General features: G+C 39.1%; 2 protein-coding genes across 2 annotated transcripts; one reads left to right on the top strand and one right to left on the bottom strand.

The window, feature by feature from the left end:
* Positions 1 to 233: 233 nt before the first annotated feature.
* LOC139708942 (uncharacterized) lies at positions 234 to 3203 on the top strand. Its single transcript, XM_071620911.1, has 2 exons — positions 234 to 329; positions 2504 to 3203. Exons 1-2 carry the CDS (start codon positions 253 to 255, stop codon positions 2916 to 2918), a joined length of 492 nt encoding a protein of 163 aa, XP_071477012.1. The 5' UTR covers positions 234 to 252; the 3' UTR covers positions 2919 to 3203.
* Positions 3204 to 10566: 7363 nt separating this feature from the next.
* On the bottom strand, positions 10567 to 14807 carry LOC139708928 (histone H3.3A). Its single transcript, XM_071620893.1, has 3 exons — positions 14688 to 14807; positions 12384 to 12675; positions 10567 to 11859 (listed from the first exon to the last, which is right to left on the bottom strand). The coding sequence occupies exons 2-3, from the start codon at positions 12663 to 12665 to the stop codon at positions 11731 to 11733; spliced, it is 411 nt and encodes a 136-aa protein (XP_071476994.1). The 5' UTR covers positions 12666 to 12675; positions 14688 to 14807; the 3' UTR covers positions 10567 to 11730.
* Positions 14808 to 25260: the final 10453 nt, after the last annotated feature.

The following is a 25260-nucleotide window of genomic DNA, read 5'->3' as shown; positions in this document are numbered from 1 at the left end:
GTATCTTTGTGCATAATTGGTCGCAACAAAGACATTGATTTTGTAGGGTGACAAACCTATAGCAAACATCTAGACGGTCTAGATAGATCTATCTTTTACAAGAACTGGTTATCATTATCTTTTGGGCAATTTAGATTTCGTCCGTCGTGAATTTCATCGACATCTCTCTTCAGTCGTTCACTTTCACTTACTTGCATCAACTTCAAGCAAAGCGGCTAGCGGAACCAGGGGAGGCCTGACAAATCCAAGGAAATGTCTTCGACAATTTTACGTTGTAGAACGTGTCTGAGACTCCTCGATGTAAACCGTCTTCCGCTCAATCAACACATGTAAGTAAAAAGTTTATGCTCTACAACTAACTGAAGGTGGTAAAGTTTAAATCTGGTATTTATGAGTATGACACCTAAAAATATGTGTATAAAGAGCTTCATCAAGTGTAAATTAATAACCTGTTATGTGATTATATGTCTTATAGTATGCGTAGTGCTACCTATATAAAGCAATGCCAAAAGCCCAAACGTCGTCCGTAATCCGTAGTCTGGAGACATCTTTACTGACTTTAGTCGTAGAGGGTCTAGATCAGTCCGGGAAACCCGCTCATGAGGACCGCCCCCGCGTACGAGGATGGTCCCTCCTCATGAGGACCTCCCCCCCGCCTCATGAGGCCCCCCGGGGAACGCCTCATGAGGCCCCCCATTCACTTCTTATTCATCTCACATCTGATGTATAAATTGTCGCAACTTTGCACGGTGATTTTTTGTTACACACACATGTCCACTATCCATGATGAAAAGAAGAAAAAATCCTGTCTGTTTTTTTTTTCAAAAATCGAGTTTTAATCAACCGATGCAGAGCGCCCATCAAAACACGAGCGCCAGCGCGTTCGCACAATGCAAGACTGCCGCACCTAGCGGCCTGATCCGACTAAATATTTTCGATGCTTTTTTCTGCGGCTCTCACCTCTCCGCGCACGAATCAGCCTCGTGAAGCTGAAGTCTGACATCTTTTTACACAAATTCGTAACGAGAAAAATTAAATCAGTACTAACCTGATCTTGTCCATATATTCCAAATTACTATTCCACACTGATAGAGTAGGTGGGTAGATGACATACTCCAGTTTGTTAGCAAAATAATCACTTTGTAGGTATGACGAGTTCACTTTCTTCGTCAATTCCGCCCACGATTCCGCCGTTTGGGCGCTTTCTCTGGAATCATCCCGCGACGCGACGTACGTCGCATCACATCACGCATCCAGCACATACCAGTCTGGTATGTCTGAACTCGTCATACCTACAAAGTGATTATTTTGCTAACAAACTGGAGTATGTCATCTACCCACCTACTCTATCAGTGTGGAATAGTAATTTGGAATATATGGACAAGATCAGGTTAGTACGGTACTGATTTAATTTTTCTCGTTACGAATTTGTGTAAAAAGATGTCAGACTTCAGCTTCACGAGGCTGATTCGTGCGCGGAGAGGTGAGAGCCGCAGAAAAAAGCATCGAAAATATTTAGTCGGATCAGGCCGCTAGGTGCGGCAGTCTTGCATTGTGCGAATGCGCTGGCGCCCGTGTTTTGATGGGCGCTCTGCATCGGTTGATTAAAACTCGATTTTTGAAAAAAAAAAACAGACAGGATTTTTTCTTCTTTTCATCATGGATAGTGGACATGTGTGTGTAACAAAAAATCACCGTGCAAAGGTGCGACAATTTGTACGTCAGATGTGAGATGAATAAGAAGTGAATGGGGGGCCTCATGAGGCGTTCCCCGGGGGGCCTCATGAGGCGGGGGGAGGTCCTCATGAGGAGGGACCATCCTCGTACGCGGGGGCGGTCCTCATGAGCGGGTTTCCCGGACTGAGATTAGATCTGATAAATGTATATAAAATTTAAATCACTGTGTAACACTAGACAGTCATATTTCATGACATGTCATCAGGTCATTGGTCAATGTTTCAGTAAAGATTTATTTCCTATTGAGAGACCAACACTTCAACAGTCAGTCACAACTTTTGTCACAATGTCTAGTTTTAGTCAGTGACGATAATCAATATCTCTTATTTCCAGAAAAATATGTTGCTGAATGTTAATTTCAAGGAGAAGGCTTCCGATCCTGTTTGCTTTAGACAAGGAGCATTTGTGTAGTAAACGATCAGTGAATAAGATACTTTGTCGCTTGATAACTTTGATTCTCACCTAACTAAGTAATTAAGCGTAATGAAGAGTCTGTTATAAGACAACATGGATATATCAACAAATCAGGGATGGATCCAGGGATTCCGGAAAGAGGGTGCACCTTTACAAAATTAAAGGGGGGGGGGGGTGCACGCACCCCTCCCGCATTTATTTCGTTTTATTTCTTTTGTTTTAGCAAAATGTAATGGGGGAGGGGGTACGCGCCCGGTGCCTCCTCCCTGGATCCGCCGCTGCAAATTGTACTACATGTATTTCTATTAATTTTCCTCTGTATATACATGTATTTCTTTCCGTTCACTTCCAGGTCACCATGTCTTCAAAGACTTCTGGCATCACACTCACAGACGGCCATGTACTCAGATGAACCCAAAGGTTCCAAGGGTGAGGATGTCAAGAAGGCAGAGGATAGTGGGCAAGAAGATGATCCAGATGTGCCTTTCAAGTTCTCCGGCAGCAAAGCAGCAACTTGGACCGCCGATGAGAGCTTTGGGGCCCAATACTCTCGCCCCTGGTGGAAGGTTGCGCCCCTCAGCATAAGCCTCTGCATCTTCATGGCCTGGGTCTTCTTAAGGTCGGAGAGCGATATAGACAGGGAGCTTGAAAAGACTCTGCATGACCGCCTTCCCGATATGTTCCCACAACCTGAGCAGGAGTCTCCGACCACTGCCACTCAGCAGTCTCAAGAAGGAGAAGAGAGTCCCAATGTCTCACCTTCATGATTCTCAGCGAAATATTTCTTTTAATTTATTGGAAGAATGGGATTTGGACATTTCGTAGAGTGTTCTAAAATGTGCTTTATTGCCTACTTCCATGCAGCTTTTAAGAGACTTTATTACCTGGGCCCCGTTTCATAAAAGATGTTAGGATGGCAACTCTTGCAGGAATGGCAACTTCCAATAGCAACAGCCAATCAGAAAGCTGGATTCTTGTCCTTACCATGACAATTGCCATTCCAGCAAGAGTTGTTATTGTATCAACCTTTTATGAAATGGGGCCCAGATATACAGTGCACTCTCATTATGAAACACAGTTATAACAAAATTACGGTTACAACGAAGTGAAAATTCATACCGCAGCATTATCCACTCTTAATGTATTTCTATTGTTTATTTGTGCGGTTATACATGTAATGAAATTCCAGTATAACTGCATGATGAAGTAAAAATTTAGGTCCCAAAATTATCATCTATGTCATCTTTTTACACTTTGTGTGTTGGACTGTAAGGAAGTTTTGATATAACAAAGGAAAATTGTCCTGAGGACTTAGTTACAACGGGAGTCACCTGTTGAGTGCACTCCCGTTATAATGAACATGGTTATAACAAAATTCTGGTTACAACGAAGTAAAAACGTGGGCCGTAACATTATCCACTTCATATATTTTTATAGTTTATTCGTTATTTCGAAAGAAAACTGCCCGTCCCGAGGACTTCGTTATAATGGGAATCCACTGTATATGAATATTGCATGATTTAGAAATGCCTGTACGTTGTAGCAGCGAAATGCAATTTCATGGATCTTGACAATGATGTCATCACAGGTTGCAGAGACATCTTTTCAGATTTCTTTATTGTAGGTAGTAAAGATTTCCTGTTTGGATGCAGATTTTCAAGAGGAAATCAACAGTGGTATTTTTTTTTTCTAACACCACCACCAACTTTTTTTATTCAATTCAGAAAAAAAAAATCGAATCAGAAAAAAAAAAACCCACAGAAAAATCTTGGTGAAAAGACATGCGTTCGTTCCTCTTAGTGGTATAGGTAACTCTAAAGATGATATGTAATGTATCTGTGCTCTACCTGTTTCAAAATGCGACAAAAAACATTCTTTTGAGTACTCATAAAAGTTGTACCGGTACTCTTAAGACATTTTTGCTCTACCTGTCGAAGTAATGTGAACTGTTCCATCCTCAAACCCAGTCAGGACCCTTCAAAGTGATGTGTGAATGTGCAGTCCACCTTGCCTTAAAAGTCAACCTCACACAAGTCCAAAATTAGGGAAAATGTCAAAGAAGACTTCTACCTAGAATGGATACAAGCATGTGCTACTTTTATTTTGTTTAGTGAAAATGCAGATTTGTAAATCTGAAGATATGATAACCAGTCCCTTTTGATTCGACTTGGGGATTGTCATGACTTTACCAAAATTTACAAGAGTATGAATTTTCACTGTCTAAAGTGCACTAACCTCTGCCCTTGTATTTTTCTTTCTGAAAGGTGATATTTTTGTGAGAATAGCCACATTAAAATTCAACCCAACTAGCCAATGTTGAGTTTTTGTTTTTTTAATATGAAAACAACAATTATTCAACTTTCTTTTGTTCTTATTCAAATCTGACAGTTGTTTTCCATTCATCATGTTAGGAAAAGATATAAGCTGAAGTGTTCTGAATGTATTGTCCCCATCTATTTCTTAAACTTACACAACAAGAGCTCAAGATAGTGATTGACTATTATTTCTTCTTCTTCTTTTTTTATGCAAGATTGCATTTTGTCAAAATTTGCAGATTTGTGGTAATGATGTGCTATTTGTGAACCCTGAATTAGATGATTTCATGGCTGAGAGTGTAAATCTCCACTGATTGATCTTGAGCCATTTCAAGGATTCCAAAAAAATGATGATAAGCCATATACTGTAGAGTTTGGCGATAGCTAGAGCTCATTGCACAGCATTTCATAATATACTTGCACATATTGCGTTGTGTTTGTACACTGTATTACATACTTTCATTTACATGAAGTTTGAATTATGTAACAGCTGCTGTCATGTCAAGCTGTATGAAATTAAATTACATGGTGAATAACATCAATTGGCTTTTGTAGAATATTAGTTTATGATGAAATGATTGATGATTCACATTCACTGAATATGTAAGTGCCAGGTACTGCTTTTGTTTCAAGATTCAGTTGTTTGCAACTTAAAAAAACAACCACACACATAATGTGCATGCTGTTAAACATTGTAAAAAATCCAAGAACATTGTATCAAATTAAAAAATGTACATTACCAAGATTGCAATACAGAAATACAGTAAAATAAGAATATAAAGCATGCTTTCATGAGGACCACTTTGTTGTACTTTGTTTATGGATTTCTTGGCCATTTCAAAACCAATTTTATTAAAACAACTTTGAATACCTCTTAGAATTCTGAATGCACTAAATTTAACTGTACATGTAATTCACAGTTGGTTTCTACTTATCTCACAAAAAGTTAATATCTGAATCCCACATCTCAACCAAAATTGTACCATCTCTTTAAGATTAAAATTCACACTTTGTCAGCATTTGCTTTAACCCTACAAAGCCCAAGCTATTTTGACCCCTTCCAGGCCCAAGGTTGGCTCGTTGTACCACCCTATATAACTTCTTTGTATATGACATATATCACCGTCATATGTGGCACATGGGTAGAACAACCTGTACTCTACATGACCTAACACTTGAAATTTCTCAAGGTCACCCATTGAGGGCACTATTTACCAAAATATAAAGAAATACACAGGAAATATGCTAAAATCATGTTTTTTCTTTATATTTTTTTATCCCCAGCATATATGTTTTTATTTTATATCAATCATTTTCATATCTGACACAAGGGAGAAGCAAGTCAACCCCCACTATTTTTTATGGTTAAAATTTCTCAAGGTCAACATGTGGGGGCGCTATTTATTACAATATAAAGAAATATATGAGACCTATGATGTATTGCTTGGGATAGGTACATATTGTATTGGTGTCACATTTCATGTTTCCATGATATTGGAATTTTGAGTTTGCAGATTGATGATATGATAAACATAACAAATGATATTACAGGCTAAGCCTGTGTGAAAATGACACGAAATAAAAGGGAAGTCTTTGGAAAATGCTGTACAGCTGTATTTTTGATTATTTCTATTATATCTATTGTTTGATGCCTATGTCTATAAAAAATAAAGGAAATAATAAGAATACCATTTCAGGGCAATTCATGACCATTATTACTTCACATTTTGGTCCTTCAGCAAATTACAGCCAAGAAAACCTCCATTTCATCCATTATTATGTTAAGTGAAATTGAAACAGAAAAACATGCAAAATCTGACTGATACAGAGACTCCAACTCTCCCGGTTTCGACGGGAGATCTCCCGCCGAAAGCCCACTTTTGCAAAATCTCCCATTCTCCCGCATGAGATTTAATTTCTCCCGCCCTGGCTCTGTGTCTCCCGTTTGAAATGATTTCTTACTTTTTGTCTTCGTATGTTGAAAAATAAGCCTTATATGCGCTTTGCGCACATCATGTTGGAGTCTCCCGTTTGCTAGGGGTTTCAGGCGGGAGAATCTTCAGATCAGAAGGTGCTTAGGGTTGGAGTCTCTGCTGACATGGTTATCAGTTTACAGTTGCCATGGCAACCAACAATATCGGACATAGCTAAATTGTATATCAAAATGTTTGCAATAAGATTTCAGGAAAAGTCACCAAATTTGGTTGAAATCGGATAAAGTGTGTAGAAGTGGCAAATGAAAATATGGTAGGGGGCACAATGTGCCCCCCAGGGCTATTGGGTTAATGAATACAGTAGTGTAAAATCTGACAGAATAAAAGAGCTGTCACCAAAATTTGACAGAAAATAAGTAAGATTTTCGAATTATCAATTCCATGTGTTCATGAAAGTTTGACACTGTTTTACCATCAACATCATCAATCACAGAATAGGTGCTATGTCATGGCCTTACATACCGGTAAGTGGAAGCTATTTCTTCAGTCCAGCTAGATCGACTTAGGCAAGTTTGACTGTATACATGTACAAGATAAACTGTAGATACATGTATTATGAAGATCGGGGTGGGTAGTTAGTAAGGTAGACCATACATGTAACCAACACGAGGCTCATCATCAACATACCCTGATGGAGGCCTGGGCTGAAAGCTCAAGCTCCAATAAAGTTAGGAAGACAGAAGAAGCTACATCTGGACTGGTGAAATATTATTTCCTATGCGTGTCAGGATCCTACGGTGCCGTCAACATGTAGGAGTTACCGAGTTGATATTCTGGAACTAAGTGTATCCCATATACAGCTTGTATATGTATGTGTATACATTTATACTTGTACACATAGCTCAAAAATGCACGCATTTATTATGTGGTGTATATATTCATGTACACTGTATATCTAAAACTTGTACAGGGATGATAGGAGCCTATAGTATTGGCGGCGGAGATAGAGCTACCAAGTCTCACGCATTCTGCGTGAGACTCAAGCATTTAGGGGCCATCTCACGATCTCACGCATGGCACCCATTTTTCTCACGCATCAGGCGAAGTCTGCAACTTGGGCCTATAATAATGAGCATAGCTCAAAAGATTAAAGTGATAGTTGCAAATGAAGGTATATTTCCCTTTTGTCTTACAGTCACTTAAGTATGCACCTGATCGCACCATTAAGAGCTAAAAATTTAAAAAGCTCCCTACCGTGGGACTGGGCCACAGGGGGGAAAAACCCCTCCCACACCTTCGCTCGCGCGCACATTCGCATGCCAAGATGCTGAGTCATGAAAGTCTCACTCATAAAATTTGTTTGAACTTGGCATCCCTGCGGAGGTGAGGATTGGGCTTTGAACTTTCTGCAAGATACCAAGAAACCACTTACGAAATAATACAGAGCATACACTTCTAAGAGGAATTCAAAGTTTATAGAGTTATGATGAAATTCAGCTTTGGAAGGACTGAAATATCCAAAAACAAAGCAATCCTAATAACAGTCGGGTCCCACCTTTTATCATCAGGATTGCTCAGTTTCGGATATCTCGGCCATTTCAAGGCCAATTTTCATCAAATTAACGTGAAACTCCTCTTGGAATTACATGCTCTTTCATATTTCATAAGAGGTTTCTCATTATCACACACACATGTACACGCACACACACAGACAGACACAAAGTTAAAAACCTGAAGTTGGGTTTCAACCATAACTATACGATCCCTTTTAAGGGGAAATTGGCTGTTAAGTTGTCACATGATCTGACAAAGTTTTGTTAATTTTTTTTAAAAATAAATGTAATGCATGTACTTGTATTTTTGTGCATGAACCAATGAGCATGTTACACGAGTTCATGACACCAATTTGCATGTGTATAGATATGACAATCAGCACTGTTCTGTAAAAACTTGGGGACCTGCTGTTATGTTGTTCATGTGATTTCATTCATTTTAAAGTAAACATGGTGTGGAATTACATGTACACTGAATGCCTAAAAGAAAGCAAGGGAGGGAGAATTGCAAATGTATGTGTGCAAGACAAAGCCAAGCAAACAAGCTATACATGTATTTCTGTATAGATGTGTGAAAAATGTCTTCAACAAGTGAGGTGAAGTTTGCACAGTAAACAATCAATGCACCTTATTTTTTTTTTCTTCTTTTAATGAAGCACATACTGTACTACATATTTGTCCAGTCCTGTGTTCAGAGTAAAATACAATTTTTGTAAATGTATGTAGTGTAGTACAATGTACAGTATATGATGTACTGTGGGTAGTACAGGAGGTTTACAAACACACAGACATGTGCAGTGTACATGTACTACGGTATGCACATGCCTCAACATGATCATTACTACAGTAATGGATTGGTTCCTGTACATTCTATGACTGTATCAAAAGTCCGCATAATGTACAGGTTGCATAAAACAGAGGGAACAACACTGTACATGTACTAAATCACGTTGATAATTACAGTGTACTATACTTCTACTCGAGACATGGCTCATTTGCATGTACACTGTACACAGAGAATGTTTGGCATGTAGTTACGCGCATAAATGCCTATTGATTAGAAGCCAGTTTTGACTTATGTATATCCTGTGAATAGCTCAGTTGAAACTTTCTCAGGTTTCATGCGCAAGTACATTTTATTCTTCAAGTTCAAAGGTCGTTTTGTAATTCGCACTGTACAGGTGTACTTCTGTACCTGTACATTGTATTCATTAATTGTACATGTAGGCCTATTCATATTAGAGGAATGCATGACAGGTGGTTGCACATGTACGTCCTGTACATGTACGGCTGTACATGTTGTCTAGAATTTGAGGAAATGTGTAGGCAACTTTGCAATTTCAAAGTCAAAACATGCATGCACATACTGTACTGTAAAATTGTATCTTGTGATTGATCCTATTGACCGATTCTGTGACGCTCTATGTGTATTTTTGGCATGGGCGCAGCCATAGTGGGTGTATCAGTCGACCCCCCCTCCGCACTCCCCCACCCCTCTCCCTACATTAGCACGCGCGTAGAATGAAAAACTGCTTTAGCCAATGGGCGTCTCGTACTGAGTGCGCGAATGCTTGCTAGTGCGCGAACCTTTGTTACAAGTGCGTGATAAACATGTTGCCCTGGGGTGGGGGAGAGCAGGGGGGTCGGCTGATACACCCACTATGGCTGCGCCCTGTGCCGTAAAATGTCTGCTGCCCTCAACGAACCCGAATCGGTCAATACCAGTTAGATGAATCAATCCACTTCATCCACATACAGAGGCATCATCCAGAAGCAAATTAACTGCAGCAAAAACATCCATCACATTTGCTTTTAGCACTAACTTGTGCAATTGTACACAATGAGACAGATTGATTTATGTTTGTACATGTACACAATAAATCTAGCAACATGCATTTAGGTCCACTTTCCTGCCACTTGCATATGCACACGACATTACCGTTTTCACTTCACACCGATGTACTGATACATGTACAATACATCGGTATGAAGTGGAAACAGACATCAAAACACACTACAGTGTACATGTAACACCAAAAAGGATCATTTTTTTGTTACATGTATGTCTATTGCAGTAATAGCTGGGGGGCTTCGGTGTGTCTAAAAAGTTGATTTATGCCCTGACATTACAATGCACCCGACTCATTTCATAGCCAAAAGAATAATCTTTTCTCCATATTTTGGAAGCCCCCTAGTTATGGCCAACATACACTATAGAGTTAGTGTTTTAAAACTGAATACAGCTGTACATGTACAAGTGTATGTCTATTACAAAGACATCTTAGACCAGCATCATTTATGTTGAAAGTGAAAGATGAAACATGGTGTAGCAACACAGTGTAAATACACTGTGTATGTGTCTTTGGATGTGAGCTTTGTGGTTACCCTGGTGTACACCTACATGTTGAGCTGTACAATGTACTTGTGGTGTTAGTTTAGATCTACACACATCACACCAACAGCAGCAATTTTAAATTGAATGAACTCTGTGTGCATGGAGTGTCAACTGGTACAGAAAAAACAAACAAAAACACAGCACTGTACACACTGTCTAAAGTCCCACATCACACACTCGCACTCGGGACATCACTTTGCATACTACACCACGACATAACGCTTAGGGCACATGCACACAGAACCATTTCGGTTTCTATACCCCAAGTTTATTACACATAAAACACGAATCAAGGACATAGGTTACATTATTTGTTCCATCATTCCCCCTCCCCCCATAGGCATTGATAACTGGGTATGATAAAAAATTACCTGGTCCCTCCCCCCTTTAACTGTTGCATGTTTGACTCCAAATGTTCTGTGTATAACTTAGCTTTCATTTACCATTACATAGCTTCTAAATATATCAGAGGTAGTTTAGGTCTTCACTTTTCAGTTTGGTACATCCCCCCTGAAACAAAAACAAGTCTTCCCCATTAGGTGTTTGAATGAACTATTTCTGCAGTATTTATACGTGGACTTGTAACAGTACATGTTTTAAGTTTACTTGGGGTTAACCTAAAATCCTGCGGTAAAAATATTTACAAGATCAAACTTTCACTAATAAAAACGTGGGAGTTGATTTGCAGGTTTTATAAAGACATGAATATATAGACAAAGTAACACAAGTCATTTACTAGTTTGTAATATAACCAATCACTGACACTCCACCATACAAGTCTGAATATAAGTTATGTGCTACGAAGAAGAAAACAAACAAAACATACAAAATTTTCTGAGGCTACAACTCCCACCCCCCTTCCTGATTGGGTAAAATGTACAGATTTGCAATCACTGCACACACTGAAGTTGAACATTACAGTTCTTGAAGGGTGTTCAGTCACAAAAATAACAGTGGAAAAGACAGGCCTAGTGTTTCTGAAAGTTTTGTAGACTTGCGCATATTGCATTTGAAAACCATGCTGCAAGAAAGAAAAAAAAAAAAGAGAAGAAAAGGTATTGTATACAAAAACTTTACTGGCATGGAAGTGTGCCAAATCTTCAACTTGTGTGACTGAACATCCTCCACAAGAATGCACACCCAATGTATGAAGATTGTAAAAATAGTTCAGATGCAGCTCAAAGTGTGAAGTTACTCTAAGGTCCTGAAAAGGTCTTTCTCCGGAATTGTTGCCAGCATGTTTCCATCTCCGCCTGCTGTAGCTTTTTCACATATTCGTTAAAAAACTTGGAGGTAGGGACCCAGCCCACAGCCCATTCTAGTGCCAGCTACTATTTTTTGTTTTGTACAGGTTCACATAATATGACACCACACAATCCGGTTTATGCTCGTTCTCCGCGGATTCTCCTGGCCAGTTGAATGTCTTTCGGCATGATGGTCACTCTCTTAGCATGGATGGCGCACAGGTTGGTGTCCTCGAACAGACCAACAAGGTATGCTTCGCTGGCCTCCTGCATATCATTTGTAATGAAAGAACAGAAAAACTTTTGTTCACAACTGAAAAAAAAAACAAAAAAACAAAACAAAACAAAAACAAAAACTGGCCAGCCACGGTTTAAGTTTGGGGTGAATGTTTGTTCCAACAACAAATCTACAGCTGGGATACTGGATAAAACAAAGACAAAACAAAAAATTTATGTTCTCACGACATCAGAGCAAAGATTCATCAATACCTTCGCAAAGAAGCACAAATGATTACATAATGACCAACCAGAAAATCAAATTCAATGTAATTAATGTGAGCAATGCTCCTTAGCTGCAGCATAGGTGTCAACAGGAATTTTTAGACGGCAATTACCCCTTAGACACTTCAGGTTGTCACCACTAATTCATACTAATAAAATCTTTCATTGACCTTGGTCATTTTCCCCCGTCAAATGGGTCATTAAAGATAGCTTTATAAATAGAAACCTAAAAAGAAGAAAAAAAAAATGTTGATGACTCCAAGGAGGACTCCATGCAAACATTAAATTACCTGAAGAGCCCCAATGGCAGCACTCTGGAATCTCAACTCAGTCTTGAAGTCCTGGGCAATCTCACGCACCAGGCGCTGGAATGGCAGTTTTCGGATCAGCAGCTCTGTGCTCTTTTGGTAGCGCCTGATCTCTCGGAGGGCGACGGTTCCAGGCCTGTAACGATGGGGCTTCTTGACACCTCCGGTGGATGGGGCACTTTTCCTGGCAGCCTTGGTGGCCAGCTGCTTACGGGGAGCCTTCCCTCCAGTTGACTTTCGGGCTGTCTGCTTTGTACGGGCCATTGCTTAATCTCTGAAAAATAGCAACAACGAAAGTTTAATTAATGGTGAACAATCATTTTCTTGCAAGAAAAAGAATATTTGCTACCACTTATCATTAGCCACTATTCATAGGGATGAATGTTTGGATATGATCATTAGTATGGCAGTACGAGCCTTGATGACTATGTACTTGGCTGTTGTGGGCCATGGCAATAACATATTACATAATTCAGTCTTGCCCAATTTCAACAAATAGACCCGTTTACAGTGGGAAAAATCATTTTGATGTAACCACACATAAATCAAAATGTGGAACCAAACATGAGGCTGGCACAAGACAACTTTTGTTGATGTAAAGATGTAAAGGCAAGCAGACCCAAAAGTGGGGCAAAACCCAATCTTACTGTAGAGATCATGGGAGAGAGAGAGAGTAAAAAAAAAATCATGTACGAAGAGCGCACCTATGACATTCAAAGGAACGTGCGAAAGGAAAGTTATTGCCGGTTGTGGCTCGACAAGGCAGTGTAAACGGACGAAAATGCACGGCTGAGTCACTGTAACAGAGGTCCTACATCTCATCACAGAACTCTAAGGCTTTACAAGTAGGCACTGCCTAGCACATAAAGAGGGCAGTCAAATTTTGGATGATGGCCAAATATGTTTGGAACATCAGGCAGATATTTGGAGAGACTTTGAAAAAAAAAAAATCAATTTATATTTTTGGGGTTCAGCACAAGGATTTGTTCATCATGCGGACAGTTTAAATTGGGTCAATTGTGTGTGAGTTGGCAATTCTGTGTGAGGAAATCACATGCCAGTGAGCAAGTCATGTGACAAGGGATTATGGGAAGGTGTCCACCACATTGACACTGTACATTGAAATGGACACCCCTCTCTTTGAAGCACTGCGCGTAAAGAACGAACATTCACGCATGAGACTACATGCAATGGTTTTGCATTCTTCACTGCACTGGGCTGGGGATTTGGAGATGTCCAAATATTTACCCGATAAAAAACAAGAACAACAAAACAATGAATGATACCATAAATAAGATTATAAATCATTAAATGCAACGACACTCGCTCAGGTCAATCAAATTACGCTGAGCCAGGTCGTGAGCAATAGAAATTCAATTTCTATCAACATAGGCAACAAATTAGAATTAAAGAAAGGGTCTAACATTTTGTTAGTGTTTGAATCACACATTCCCTCACCACGCACAATGAAAAAAAAAAAAAAAAGAGTCCCAATTTCACAAGGCCGGCATTTTTACAATGGAAAATCTTTTCCTACAACTCTTTGAGCATTTAGAACCCTATTTCTACGTTCTAGATTCTATCCAGTTTTAACTTTTGTAGAACTTTTCTAGTTGGCATTATTATTTGTATTTTTGTAGTTTGCTGTAAATTTATGTAGGCAGCCTTCACAGTACCAGTCATCACTGCCGCGCCGCAGCATGTTCTATTCGACAGGCGCGCTAGAAACGGATGGTGCCATGGCATGTGTTTAACGGCTTCTGGCGCGCTCTTGATTCTTACGCTTTAAAGTTAGAGAGTCTTACATACAAAAAAAGATCTAACGTTACATTTTACAAGACAAAAGAAAATCTTAGATGCTCACAAAAACATTGTCTACATCCAACGGATAGGATCTTAAATTACACATGCAGGGAGACGTCCCTGACCTGACCATAGTGAACTATGAGTGCATTAATAAGTTGAAGTTTTCACTGGACTCGACTTCGAAGCCTTCTACAGTTCTAATTCCACACGTACCGCGCCGCTCCGCCGCACGTTCTATTAGACAGGCGCGCTAGACACGGACGGAGCTTGTTTCAACTGTTTCTAGCGCGCTTTTCGGCATTTCATTGTTGTGTCCCACTTCGGCGATATTCACGACAAAAGGAGTTAATTACAAGCGAATACTTATTCGAAATTAGTAAAATTCACATAAACAGGAGTTATATATATCTACTTTAACTGATAACGGCTTAAAAATTAGTCCACAACTTAAAGTAGCCGTGAAAATACAATTTTACTCACTTTCTACCGGTCTCACAATGTTCACTTCGCGAGTGGCTCACACTGGGTAACTTGCAAGCGCGGAATAAACACAGTCAACGTGCATAATCGGCAATCCCCTCTACTAAAAATAGTTTGGCAGCCGGTAGGTAATGAGTTGGGGGTTACCATTGGTCTGTCCGGGATGTTGCAATAACGAAATGTTTGATAGGCTACTGTCTTCACGCATACTTGGATCTGATTGGTCAAACATATCACATTTTGATTGGATGTTATGGTACGATATCTTCGCCTCAATTGGACAATTTTCTCGGCTACTCATTGGCTATTACAATGTGCGCTGGATCCACCGAAATGCCCAAGATTCGCCTATGGGACTTACGTGTATTAGGCGATCGGGCTCTTGAACGCGCGATTCGCGAGGATATCGTCTGCTAAAGAATTTTAGGTGTCAAGAATTAGGATTTTGCTAAATGTTATGCAAGAAACAGGCACGTATGATACGATCAAGAGTAAAATACATTTGTGAGGATGTTCAGAAAAAAGCAAAGGCTTCGACCTATACTGTAGTCATCCTCAGTGTGCTGATATCATGTAGTCCTGATTATACAAGTCCACCTTCATAGACATGCGGATTGAGTGAGTGCAGCAATAGATCAGTAAAAGTTTGGGGAAATTCAGACAATCCGTTTAACTTTTAGTGGATGAGAGACTACTGCAGTGTGTGATGTCACATGCGTAGAACTACTCTCTAAGAAAAATCGAGTGAAAATGGTCACTCTTGAAGGAGTGAAAGAAAAGAGTGAATTTAAAGTGAAATTGGAGTGAATTTTGAGTGAAAATGTTTATTTTCACTTATTTTAGAGTAACCTCAGGGATCACTCCAAGATTTTTTTAGGGAGTATAAAACGAAAATATAAGGAGAATTTCACAAAATTTTACTTTTGAAAAAAGTGCACGTTTCCTCGACTTGTTATACTGACGTATGTTAGGGTAATGGTTTCTCCATGCCTTAGCGAAGGGGGGAGGTCAAGAGTTCTTTTGTTATGGGCATGGCCGGCGCAGCCGTGGGGGCTCGGGCCTGCTCGGGCCCCCACACTTTTTGTGCACCATACAAAGGAATACAATAAGGTGTCATCACTTTGGACCCCCACACCTTTTTTAACCCGGAAGTACGTAAGTGGCACTAAAATAGAAATAGATAGGGATCTTGAAGTATATAATGGCGGCGGTAAGGTTATGTTTTTTTGTTTTTTTGTTTTGTTTTGTTTTGTTTTTTGCTTGTCTTCTGAAGAAACCCGAAAGTGGACGGGGAGAAGAGATGAGCCTTTTTTTTAATTTTTGCTCGTTAGCTCATTAAACCCGGAAGTGGGCCCCCACACTTTTGAAAACACTGCGCCGGCCCTGATGGGAGTATAAAATACGTTGAATTTTCTTTATATCGTTGTACACAATATTATGTGACATCACAAGCCGTAATAATTATCTAGTCTTCTCATCCAGCAGTGACTGAGCAGAAACTGCAAAAATTAATCAGTTTTGAATGCCAATGTCCGATCGATTTTCCTCAAACTCTTACGATGTGGTATAAGTTCATATTGCTGCATTTCAGTCAATCCACATGTCTATAAGGTGTACAGTGTCCTTAACTATATACTACAATGAAAAGGAGAAAAAACAAAATTTCTCTTGTCGACTTCGACTCAAATTCGCATAGGGCCCTATATAATATTTACGAGAAAAGCCCTACCCCATAGGATCTTTGAATGAATTATTGAAAGTGGCATGCATGCCAAAACTACAAATTGTCACTAGACCTATTTTTGTTGTTGTTTTTGTTGTTGTTGTTGTTTTTTTCGGGGGGGGGGGGGTGGTATCTAGTCATAACAGTGCCTGGGGTATATCCTGGTCCAGTCGGGGGTACGGAGAGTCATGCTTTATACCGTGCATAGACCTGCTGAATTGGTTTCGTTACCAGGGAGGTACCTTCCTCTCACCTCCCTGTTCTGAAGGAACAGGAGAAGAAACAAGAATCCCCCTTTATAGCTTTCCCTATAATATAGGCCTACCCATGTTGGAGACGTGCCGCCGAGAAGTTATAATGCGCTCTAACAAGTGCCAATATTATTTTGACAAACATGATTAATTTATGCATGCATTGATTCAGTAAATCCTTAAAATGCGACCCCCCGCCAGCAGCCCTTCAATATTTTCGGCGACAATATTGTATAGTGTGCAAAATATTTTAATGACACGCGAAGAAAATTTGTACAAAAATAAACACGCAAAAACACGCATTAGGGGCCTATAGTGGGATAAAGTGATTTTCATTTGCTTTAAATCTTTTGTTGGGCTGATGTAATGTGTTCAAAATGTGAGTTAAGGATTAAAATCACCAACCTCATGAAAGTGATTTTCAGTATAAGTATAACGTTAAGTAGCTATATATAGAATATAAACCAAACTTTTACTGAATTCATGCAGGGCCCCGTTTTATCAAAAGACAAAATCGATTTTAAATTTCCTTACCACACAGGCTGCCATTATAGACTTACAGTTGAAATTTTATTGTGCGGTCCTACCGATCGGAGAAACAATAGACCAGAATTCCATTTTGCACATTTTTGGTCATTTTGTACTAACAGGCATGTGGTTTGTTCGTATAATTCACTGAGATAAGCATCTGTGATGTCATGGTTATTCATGTGATCTATTGTGCTTGCATACTTAGCTCATTCCACTGACAGATAGCTTGGAATTTGGCAATATCAAAAGAAAAAGTTGTTGTTGCATTCAATACAAAACAATGTAATGAGCATGCCTGCTAAAATATCAACTGACGGACTGAATATTCTGGTCACCTGGTATTATAAAACGCATTTTTTAACACGAATTCCATAAATATTGTTACGTCGGGCAAGCTTATTCATTATGCCGCTTTGAAAACTAGTGAAGTGCCTATAATAACCAAATTTAATGAGAGAGAGAGAGAGAGAGAGAGAGAAAAAAAAGGTCATTGAAGTACCAATGTGTATACAATCCATGAGCTATTATTATATACGAACTGGCTCATTCTCTGAAAAACCCAAAATGATTTACACTGAACAAAGATGACGACATAAGAGGCTCACATAAGATATTTCAGATAATGTAGCAATGTAATTCCATTACACAGCTTGCTTAACAATCTCACCTGTGTATAATTGATTTTTATGCATGCTTTCTTCTTTTTTTTTCTGCTTTCATGAGCACCCAATCATGCACTCTGGACCCGGCACTGACATTGTTGGATATGTTTACACAGACAGCTTTATAAGCTCTATTACAGTATAATTTAATGTTCAACTGGGGACAATATGTTGCAAAGATATAGACTACACAGGTCCCCACTCCTAACAATTTCGTGGAAGGGTATAGGCCCTATACGGGGCTGCGAAAGGAATAGACAAGGCTCTTCATGGATTTGTGAACAGAAGAGTCAGATCACGGGTTCGAATCCATGCCCGGTGCGCTCACCTTTGGAAAAAGATCTTTTGCCCACAATCCGCGCTCTTGACCCTGCTGGATAGGGTATGGCAGTATTGGCAATTCTGGGGTACAAAGGTACAATCATGGCAGGGCCCTCTGGGAGAGGACTGTCATCAAACACTGACCAGACTTCCTAATAAATAAATAAATCAATCAATCAATCAATCAATCAATCAATCAATCATATTTAAGACCGTAAACGCTTTGATTTCCTTACTGCTTTATAGATGAGCAAAGAAAATGGTACAATGAATAATATTATGCCAGTTATAAGGACAGAAAATGAATAAATGAAACTGCACGAATAACATGAAAACGACCAGAAAAATGAAGTTAATTCACCCGCTCATTACCATCGGGTTACTATGCACCATATCCCAGTGGCAATCTAGCTGTGTATAGTGCAATGTCTGTGATCACAAGGTGCAATTGGACGTGATCCTGAGAGTTAAACCCTTGACTTTTGTAACTCTTTTTGTGCGATGTAGGGGCCTATATAGAATGAGATTAGCCATCAGGGAGAGGACAAGTCGTGACAGGTCAGAAAAAAAAGAACAAGTCCCGACAGGAACATGCGTTTATAAACTCGAAACAGGAATGCTCAGCAAACATTATACATGTATGCATAATAACATAATAGTGTACTTTATACATTATTTTGTTTTTGTGTGAACCACCCTACAAGGCGAGAACGAGAACACTGAACAGAATCATAGCAGAACGAGTTGTCAGGCGGTGATGGTGTATAGAACCGTGAGGTCAAAATACGCCGATTCCAAGTGCATGAATTCACGTAAGTATATGCTTTTGTGAATAATTACTTTAGTTCAATTAAGGACATGACAGGATTGTAACAATGAAGCAATTTGTGCCAATGTCATTCTCTAGAGATTGGTCTCAGGTATATAGGCCTATAATTATGTTTTAGGGCCAAAATGTGTAACGTTTTCTAGGCAAAAGCTCTAAGAGTGAAGAATTCAATGACCATGTAAACCATTGAAGCATGCAGTACAAATCTTTTACCTCCAAAGAACCATTTTGATATCAATTCGTCGCCATTTTTGTATAGTCATAAACATCTTCATAAGCCTGGAATAAAAAATTCTCCGAGCTGCATGTGAAAAAGTATTTAAGGCGAGAACACTCTAAGCAAAAATGTTACAACTTTCACCTTTACGTGTGACACAATTATTATGTTTTATCAGAATGCATCCTTAAAATGTGTCTTTTATTGTACCTTTCAGACCAGAATATAGCAGGTCTAAAAAGTGCAAACTTGAACCCGTAAAGGTGCTACAATTATTATTTGCATATTATTCATATCAAGTGTTTGAAATCCGTTTTTGCTAAATTTCAGAACTTCCCTTATTTCCATCGACTGATTCTGATCAAGTTGGCACACTCTGTTTATAGAATTTCACTCTATCTTTTCAGACTAATATCTTTTGACTGGTGCGGGATTCCTCTTTCAGCATGATTAGCTGATTATAGGCAAGGTAAAACCAAAATCATGCTATTAAACACAATTTATTAGGCCTATGTATTACTGTTTTTCTTTTGTTAACATTTATCATCAACTCGTTTGCATCGTTATCACCTAAATTCTGCGCAACTTCTTCAATAATGATACACAGAATTATGATTCGAGGGGCTGTTGTGGCTCAGTGGAGACCATAACCGACTGACAATCATGAGACCCGGTCATTCGAGTTCCCTGGTTTATGCATGTATACACTTGGCTTATTGCATCAGCCATTGCAAGTGTTTTTGATCTTCTTTGCAGAAGCACCACTGTCATGGCCGCCATAAGTTACAGTGCTCTGAATTCGGATCGTGAACTGGCTTATTCGTGCATAAAGCATGACTATGTAAGTAACATGGCGCTCGTTTCCATATAATGGCATGTATAAACATGTCGTTATCTATACTATCATATAATTTTACAGTATTATTATTTTTCGATACCACGAATTCCAAGTCGTGATATCAAATTCAATTAATCTATACTTTATTTCCATCCAACGAAGGCAATATACATAATACAAAGAATGCAAATGACTAATTATATAATTCGTATAACTGCAATATACCAAGCCATAGGGCCTACATACTTTATGATCTGTGAGGCCTCCTGCTTCCAATAAATTGAATGTGTAAAATGCATATTTTGTATTATATTACCTTTCGTGGGATGGAAGTGAATAGAAAAATATTGACCTTGTAATACCACGAATCGAATTTTTGGCAGCCAAAGTTCCCGTCGTTTATCAAATAAAATAACAATCTTAATTCATTATGAAAAAAAAAATAATCACGATATCTTTGGTATCATAAAATTCAGTTCGTGACTTTTTGCAGACACGATTTTGTGATAATATATTATGATGAACTTGTATTATCAAATTCAATTTCTTGATATAGTCCTATTTGGATTTTAATGTGACAACCGAATGGGAATTTGTGATATTATCAACCCCCCCCCCCTCAAAAAAAAAAAATCCGAATATCATATTGAAATTGTAAATTATGTTCATGACAATCTCATCACAAATTCTACTTTAGATATAGCATAGTGATATCACAAAATCAGGATATCATTAGTAAGTTATCACAGAATGTAATATCAGTGATTATTATATCATAAACTCCAAATATTGTGATATTTTATGATTCTTTTTTTTTTAATGCCACGAACTGGAATTGACGACATCGGTGATCACAAACAAAAATCTCCAATGTAAATTCATTTTTAATTTTGTGCAGAAATTCAAGTGCCCCGGATTTGACGGTTAGCGTATAAAGACATACGGGCGGAATTTGAGCATTTATAGTTTTGTGCAGAAATTCAATTTTGTATTTCATGATTCTCTTCTCCGAGAAGGCAACTCATAGTCGAAATTCGCCCATCAAGGAGTCTTCGAAAGGACGGGAAAGAGCTCGTCAAGGCACTATAATTATGTCCAATAAATGTAAAGGTGAGAAGAGAAGATGGCACTTACTCGCCATCCCATTCTCGTCCTGATCAAAGCGAATTCAGGCAAGGTTTATACAGTACTCTCCGCGTAATCGGGTATCGCTTAACCGGGTACTCCGTTTATTTGGGTAGTAATGTCAAAATCAGTTCCAATGCACATTAAAAGTACCTGATAATCGGGTTGCCTCTCCGCATAAATGGGTAAATAATTTTCTTCTAATCTAATTTCTGTCCACATTTTATCGCAGATAAAACACTTTGAAAAATCATGAATGTCAAAAATCTCCCACGACTAGGCCTAATGTATTCTCTGCTTTGCAAAGAAGACCGATCATCTGGGGAGTGATTAAACATGAAAACACACGTACCAGTATACCGACTCTGATTTACCACATGTGAACGAACATTACACAATGTAGCTGGCACTCACAATTGCATAGACAGACAGCTTGAACACACAAGTTTTGCGCTCCTCCCTTTACTTGCTCCTCATTTTACTTGCTCCGCAACAACATTCACAATACGAGAAGTTTGCAACGAAAACCAGGCCATGCATCAGCTCCATAATTTTGCTTTTCCCAAGTCACTTCTCGAAAAGTATACCCGGTTACCCGATGTTCTATGAGACTAATGAACGCAAAGAGACGTATTCATTTCTGAAAACGCCTGCGTGTTAACAAGGAGTCCATAGTCAAACGACAAAGTTTTCTGAAGACATATTTCTCCATAAAAAGAGTGTAAATCATTGCTCGTGACCGAGCAAGTATAAGGTATGCAATGTGCCGTGATACAGTGTTAGGTGTTTGGTGCAGTGTACAATATACATACACATTGTATTGTGTGTGTCAATTTTAAATGAGACATGTTCTTCTGTTAATCGGGTACTCCGCTTAATCGGGTAAGAAACGCTCTGATCGAGCCTACCCGATTATGCGGAGAGTACTGTATTCGATGAGGCGGGTCTAGTTTCGGTATCCGCCCCATCGACATGCCGACATGCGCTGGTAATCAACGAAGAGGGCGCCTTGCAAGGTTTCCCTTCAGCGCCAGATATTATGGTCCGGCTTGTGCCGAAAGGGTTGGTTGGGTGGTGGCGCGTCGCGTTAATGGGAACACCACCCTTCGTCCAAAGCCCCCCCGGTTTTGCCGAAAGGGTGCGTTGGGAGCGTTGGATCGCGTCGCGTTGACTGGAACCCCACCCTTCGTCCAAAGCCCCCCCCCCCCCCCCCCCCGGTTTTGCCGAAAGGGTGCGTTGGTACTTTTTCTCATGTAATATTAAAAGACGAGTTTTGAATTTATATTTAACCTTCAAACAACCATTTCAAAGAGGCTATCGTCCGGATCGGTTTGTACACTCTATTACAACTTGGTCTACAGCCAGTTGGTCTAATAGACTGTTTGATATCAGTTGGTCTAATATATACCAGTTGGTCTAGTCATCATTTCGTCCGATTACTGTTTGGTCTAATTGCTATTTGTTGTTTAATATCAGTTGGTTAAATATGAATTCAAAACTCGTCTTTTAACCCTATGTAAAGATATAAAGCCCAAGGGGGGGGGGGGGCACATTGTGCCCCCTACCAGATTTTCATTCGCCACTCCTTCGCCCTTAATCCAGTTTTAACCAAATTTGGTGACTTTTCCAAAAATCTTATTCCGAACATTTTGATATATAATTTAGCTATATTTGATATTGCTGGTTGCCATGGCAACAATAAAACTGACAACCATGTCAGTCAGATTTTGCATATTTTTCTGTTCCAATTCCAATTAACCATATTATAATGTATAAAAAATGGGCGTTTCTTGGCTGAAATTTGCTGAAGGAGCAAAATGTGAAGTAATTATGGCCCTGAAATGTTTTTCCTATTATTTCCTTTGTTTTTCTGTGACAATGCCATAAAACAGTAGCTATAATAGAGATACTTAAAAATAACAGTATTTTCCAAAGATTGCCATTCTATTTTGTGTCATTTTGATTCCTCCACCCAAGTTATACCTCTAATATCATTTGTTTATCACATTATCAATCTGCAAACTTAAAATTCCGATATTATCGAAATATGAAATATGATAACTATGCATGTACCTATCCCTAACAATACATCACAGGTCTCATAATGTATTTCTTTATTTTGTTATGAATAGCGCCCCTTGTAGTGACCTTGAGAAATTTCAACCATAAAAAATAATGAGCTTTGACTTGCAGATCATTTGTGGCAAATATGAAAAATATTGGTCTATGATAAGACATACTGGGTATAAAGAAATACAGAAAAATCATGTTTTTAGCATATTTCCTATGTATTTCTTTATATTTTGGTAAATAGCGCCCTCTATGTATCACCATGAAAAAAATCAAGTATGCGGTCATGTAGACTATGAGTTGCTCTACCCATGTGCCAAATGTGACGATGAAACATCAAACAATAACATCAAAATAGCTTGGGCTTTATAGGGTTACATGAGAAAAAGAGAAAAAGTACCAACGCACCCTTTCGGCAAAACCGGGGGGGGGGGGGGGGGGGGGGGGCTTTGGACGAAGGGTGGGGTTCCAGTCAACGCGACGCGATCCAACGCTCCCAACGCACCCTTTCGGCAAAACCGGGGGGGGGGGGGGCTTTAGACGAAGGGTGGTGTTCCCATTAACGCGACGCGCCACCACCCAACCCACCCTTTCGGCACAAGCCTTATGGTCCCCCCCCCCCCCCGTTTCTTCTGGTTATTCAGCACGCATAGTCCTTCCTTCGCAAAAGCCGTTACCGCTCAATAATGGTTATAAAAAAACCCTCATCAATGATCGTTGGATTTTGCAAAATCCAACGATCATTGATGGTATTTCATGTGGGGGATACCCTCTCTTTCCAAACAGAAATTGTGTGAAGATTTGAGTGCAAGTCACCTGGAGATTATTATCTGAGACGATGACATCTTCATTTGCCTAAATAGCATCTGTGTCATACATACATTGTTAAGACTGACATCACCGTTTTTTCAGAACATGCACAATAATCTTATTTTCAAATCCACTGGCATTTTAGGTTCAGATCCGATTTCCGTAAAACTCGATCCCACTCTGTTACTTTATTTAACTTTCTCAAAGTCCTTTATTCAATGTAAATTCGAAGCAGAATATTGCTGTCAATAAACTCTTCACGGGGTAGTTCTTCTTTGATATTCAAACGTTTGATAACTCTGACTTTCTTACTCCCTGTAACTTGCACGTGAGATATCCTCAATTACAGTTTCAATAATCTAATAACAGTGCAAAAAAATAAACAAATAAAAACTCATGAACCTTAATTGATTCGTCGATTCCGTTGTTGTTGTTGTTGTTGCTCTGATGGTACTCTTTACAGATATGGTAACGTCACAAACTTGTGTTTACTAAATGCGTTGCAATAATGCATGTATTTTCTCTTCTTTCGGGGTTTTTTTTTTCTCGGTTGACAACAGAAACTCATTTTGGAGGGCCAAACCGAAATGGAGGAATTAATCTCGCCAGCCCGGATCTGCACATTGAACTGGTTTGCCAACAGTAGCTGAAAGAAGTACACTATAGTTGTCATGGTAATGACCTGGGACATTTTGGTCCTCATCAGTTAGTTTAGATCGTATAGAATTGTGACCAGTATATATACAACCTAATAACTAACAGAAAAAAAAAACTATAGGTCTCATTTCTAGAAGACAGATGATCGTAACAAATCAACATTTTGCTTCCAGTTTCCATTTTTTCGGTTTAAAGTCAATTATACCCCAGTCTCAAATCCTGATATATCATCTCATTATTCATTGTTTTGACCCTATTCAGCCAGGAATAAGAAATTTTGTGAAGATTTTAGTGCTAGTAAGACAAGTGTAATATTGTCAGGTTGTTATTATAGGGTTTTTGTTTTGCACACATTTCTGGAAAATTTCGAGAGCAAGACATCATCACTTCACTAATTTGTATGTTCATATCTGTTTGGGAAATAATTTGCAAAACTTCACGATTTCATAGTTGATGTCATAACTTTTATCAAACTTCGATCAATAATGTTCACCGTCATGAGAAATGAGAGTGAATTTTTGATGCATTTTTCGTAACTT

Source organism: Diadema antillarum, unplaced genomic scaffold (genome assembly GCF_040938485.1).
Source record: "Diadema antillarum isolate AM-2024a unplaced genomic scaffold, OU_Dant_1.0 seq00001390_RagTag, whole genome shotgun sequence".
In the NCBI taxonomy this organism is placed as follows: Eukaryota; Metazoa; Echinodermata; class Echinoidea; order Diadematoida; family Diadematidae; genus Diadema; species Diadema antillarum.
The sequence above is the reverse complement of the archived record's forward strand: the minus strand, read 5'-3'. Positions and strand labels throughout refer to the sequence as shown.